The sequence below is a fragment of the Protobothrops mucrosquamatus genome, unplaced genomic scaffold (assembly GCF_001527695.2).
Source record: "Protobothrops mucrosquamatus isolate PMUCROS unplaced genomic scaffold, P.Mucros_1.0 scaffold4348, whole genome shotgun sequence".
NCBI lineage: Eukaryota > Metazoa > Chordata > Lepidosauria > Squamata > Viperidae > Protobothrops > Protobothrops mucrosquamatus.
In genome coordinates this window covers 1-4464 of record NW_015390262.1, presented here as the reverse complement: position 1 = coordinate 4464, position 4464 = coordinate 1, and the positions used below count along the sequence as shown (strand labels likewise).

Sequence of the window (4464 nt, the reverse complement as noted above, 5' to 3'; positions counted from 1 at the left end):
GACCTCTCTCGCCACCGTCGTTCAGCGAATCACTGCGGTTCTTAAGTTAGCGACACGGTTTTTAAGTGAAGCTGACTTCCCCGTTGTTTGTCCGACGGTGGCAAAAAGGGGGTCGCGTGACCCCCGGGATGCTGCAACTGTCGTAAATACAAGCCAGTGGCCAAGCATTGTGAATTTTGATCACATGACCGCGGGGATGTTGCAGTGGTCGTAAGTGTAAGTAACGGTCATAAGTCACTTGCAGCTTCAAATGGCCACTAAATGAATGCATGTAAACCGAGGACTCCCTGTATAGCAGTTTTTTTCAGTGCAGTAACTTTTAAGATGTGTGGGCTTCAAATCTAGCCATGCTGCCCTGGGAACGCTGGGAGTTGAAGTCCGGATGACCTGGACTAGGAACGCTGGGAGTTGAAGTCCGGATGACCTGGACTAGGAACGCTGGGAGTTGAAGTCCGGACGACCTGGATTAGTAATGCTGGGAGTTGAAGTCCACACTTCTTCAAAGACGCTAAATGGAAAAACACCCAAATGTGCCACAGGAGATTTTTTTCTCTTGGGAAAAAAAAAACCCTATGAATTTTCCAATGAATATATAAAAACGGGTAGTCCTCGACTTACAACAGTCCATTTAAGTGACCGCTCAAAGTTACAACGGCACTGAAAAACGGGACTTAGGACCGTTTTTCGCTCTTAACAGCTGACGCGGCGCCCCCAGGGTTTATGTCATCCAAACCCAGACGCCTGGCCACTGACTCATGTTTACGACGGTGGCCGTGTCCCCCAGGGTCACGTGATCCCCTTTTGCGACCTTCTGACAAGCAAAGTCAAGGGGGGGAATCCGGATTCACTTAACAACCGTGTTACTCACTTAACAACTACAGCGATTCACGTAACCCCTGTAGGCAGGAAAAGTTGTAAAAATGGGGCAAAACTCAACGCATGTTTCGCTTAGCCACGTAAACTGGGTGGGGGGTTTCAATTGTGGTCGTAACTTGAGAACCACTTGTAAAAAAGCAAGAGAGCTCCAGCTCTGATCTAAGGCCTTTGGAGACCTGTTCTTTCCTGGAGAGATCTGGGGATCTGCTCTCCTCCTGACTCAACCAGAGTTTAATCCAAGGGTTTTGCGTGTTTCGCGGGCTTGGATGGGAACCGGGTTCGAATCTCTGTGTGGAACGAAGGGGCTGCTCCCTTTTGCTCATCCCTCCCTCCCTCCTTCCCTGCCTACACCCCCCTCCCGCAATGTTGTCTTTTGCAGGAGTGTGGACCGCTGGAATCGGAGGCCATGGTGATGGGTGTCCTCAGCGAGGCCTTTGACGTCCTGGTGTTGCGATTCGGAGTCCAGAAGCGCATTTATTGCAACGTAAGCCCACGCGATTCCCCCCCCCTCTCCGGGTGGCGGGATGTGTCTGAGAGGGAGCCAGGCAATCCATTTACATTTTTAGTAAGACCAAATTGGACGGAGCTAGAGAACCCAGGAAATGAAAAGATTTGGCTGGGGGCTGCCCGGAAACAATAAATCAGTGAAAAAAAAATTGAAAAAAAAAAGTATTTTTTTGAAAATGTTATCAAAAACAAACACCAACAACATAAAATAAATGAATAAAATTCCCTGAATAGCCATAACACTTAGAATTATATACCTATATCAGGGGTCTTCAAACTTGGCCCTTTTATGACTTGTGGACTTCGAATCCCAGAATTCCTCAGCCAGCATGCCTGGCTGAGGAATTCTGGGAGTTGAAGTCCACAAGTCATAAAAGGGCCGAGTTTGAAGACCTCTGTCTTAAATCTAACAAACAAAATGGAGGCTGGCTGAGGAATTCTGGGAGTTGAAGTCCACAAGTCATAAAAGGGCCGAGTTTGAAGACCCCTGTCTTAAATCTTACAAACAAAATGGAGACTGGCTAAGGAATTCTGGGAGTTGAAGTCCACAAGTCATAAAAGAGCCACATTTGAAGACCCCTGATCTATATGAGGGTTGCAGTGTCCCGGGGGTCACACGATCCCCTTTTGTGACCTGCCTACAAGCAAAGTCAGTGGAGGAAGCCAGATTCGCTTAACGACCGTGTGGCTAACTTATCAACTGCGGCAATTCACTTAACGTGTTTCCCCAAAAATAAGCCCCAGTTAAGATCGTCAGTCAGACTTAGGCATTTAGTACCGTATTTCCCCAAATATAAGCCCTAACTGGAAAATGAGCCCCAATGCGTCTTTGGGAGCAAAAATTAATATTAAGACCCAGTTCTTATTTTCGGGGAAACACGGTTACACCTGTGGCAAGAACGGTCGTAAAACAGGGCAAAGCTCGCTTAACAGCTGTCTCGCTTAGCAACAGAAACCTGAGGCTCAGTTGAGGTCGTAAGTCGAGGACTACCTGCTGTTGAAAGAAAAATCTTCACCAGGGTCCAGTCCAAGCCAGGAATAAACGAAATGGAGACTGCTTTAGAAAGAAGGTTGCAGTTTATTGAAGAGGAGAGCCAGACAGAAAGATGGCTCTGGAAGAAAAGAGAGAGAGAGCACATGTAGGGAGTGGGTTTTTATACCTTATGGGGCTCTTGGGATTGTTCCCTGTTCCCTGTTTGAGGCTTTGTATTTCCTGTGTCATGTATGGAGAAGTTTCTGCCTTTTTAAAGACCTTCTCCATTATTCCTTTGGGGAAATATATTCTGCCTTTTTAATATTCCCCCAAATATTTCTTTCTCTGGATTCTTCCCGCGCTGCCTTGCCCTCTCGCAGTTGCGTGTCACGTGCCATCGCAAGCCAGCTCAGGACCCCATCCTGGGGGGGGGAGATGACCCCCCCAACTACTTTGTTCCGTGTGCTGCCCTCCCTCCCTCCCTGCCTCGTCTTCTTCTGCTTGGGGACGCCGGGCCCGTACCTGCTGCCCCTCCATCTGCGCCTTGCAGAGTTGAAGACCATTATCCCCTCCCGGCACGGTCATTAAAGCGGAGCCGATAGTGCCAAGCAGGCACTTCTGCCTTCCGAACGATCCAGCAGGGAGACGTTGGAATGCATTTCCGCTGTCACAAACAGGACTCGGCGGCGTCCTGCGGCCCCCTCTGTCTGGGGCGGGCAGAGGGCCGTGCCGGTCCCTGGTGGGCACAAGACGGGGAACGAGCCGGGATGAGATAGATGCTAGCCCGGTTCTTTTATTCCCCTTTTTCTTTTGAAGACGTCTAGTAAATAAAGGCGGTCCTCCCCTTACGAACCCACAGCTGAGCCCCAAACCTCTGTCGCTTAGTGGGACGTTGTTTCGGTGAGTTTTGCCCCCAATTTACGACTTTTCTTGCCGTGTTTGGACCGGGCCAAAGTCACCCAGTTGGCTTTCATGCTAAAGGCAGAACTAGAACTCACCATCCCCTTGTTATGTGCTCCTGGCCACTTTCCTTCATGACCAGCGGCCTTTTGTTTCGTTGATTACAATAAGCGGGGAGAGAAGCTATCAAAGCTTGGATTCTCTCCGAAGTTCCAACCCAAAATATCTCCTTCTTTATACATCCCTTGTCCCGGCCGCCACATCCCTCCTCTTTCCCCATTGGCTGAGGTACTACTATGAGGTTACACTCTTTCCGACCGCCTCCTGCCTATTTCCTGCTGCATACTAAATCATACATCGCACGTACATTAATAATATAAAATATTAGACATATTCAATTGTCGGTTTTGAGTTCTGGGCCCCGGCTTAGAACAATTAGGTTCTTTCCTCTTTTTCAGTTTAGTTAAGTTTTCCTTACAGCTGTTTTTTTTATAGCTTGTCTTCTTCCTTTTCCCGCTCTAAGACCCAGCTAATTTTTGCCTACGTATTTATCTTGCATCCTGCCTTTATGCTATCCTTTCCTGTTTCCCAGCCATTATAGTTTTTGGTACGCTTGTTTGTCTCGTAAGTTTCCACTGCAGCAAATTCAGTTTTTAAATTTCTTTTTCAATATTCAATTTTGAAGACCTTATCCTTTACTTCTATCATCCTGGTGATCAGCCCAAAGTCACCAAGTCCTGCCTTAGGCTTTCATGCCTAAGGCAGGACTTGAACTCACAGCCTCTGGTGATTGGCCCAAAGTCACCCAGCCAGATTTCATGCCTAAGGCGGGACTAGAACTCACCCAGCTTTCATGGCTTCCTTCCTGGAGGCTTCTGAATGACCCCTGCGAGAAGCCAGTTTCTAGCCATCATCGGCCTCCTAAACCTCACTCCCTTCTAGGATTGATGATGTTACCTAGTTGGGTAATGAAACATCTGCAAGAAGACGACCAAGATCAGAGAGCACCACCAAGGACCCCACAGTCGTCGTCTTCTTCTTCTTCTTCTTCTTCTTCTTCTTCTTCTTCTTCTTCTTCTTCTTCTTCTTCTTCTTCTTCTTCTTCTTCTTCTTCTTCTTCTTCTTCTTCTTCTTCTTCTTCTTCTTCTTCTTCTTCTTCTTCTTCTTCTTCTTCTTCTTCTTCTTCTTCTTCTTCTTCTTCTTCTTCT

At 47.6% G+C, this 4464-nt stretch overlaps 1 protein-coding gene across 1 annotated transcript in view; it reads left to right on the top strand.

The window, feature by feature from the left end:
• LOC107298875 (DIS3-like exonuclease 2) overlaps positions 1 to 1360 on the top strand; it is a gene marked incomplete at both ends in the record, with an annotated part of 70358 nt that extends 68998 nt beyond the window's left edge. Inside the window, one exon of the mRNA XM_015828237.1 lies at positions 1256 to 1360. Coding sequence (XP_015683723.1) covers positions 1256 to 1360 — 105 coding nt within the window. The remainder of the gene's footprint in view (positions 1 to 1255) is intronic.
• Between the last annotated feature and the right edge of the window lie 3104 nt (positions 1361 to 4464).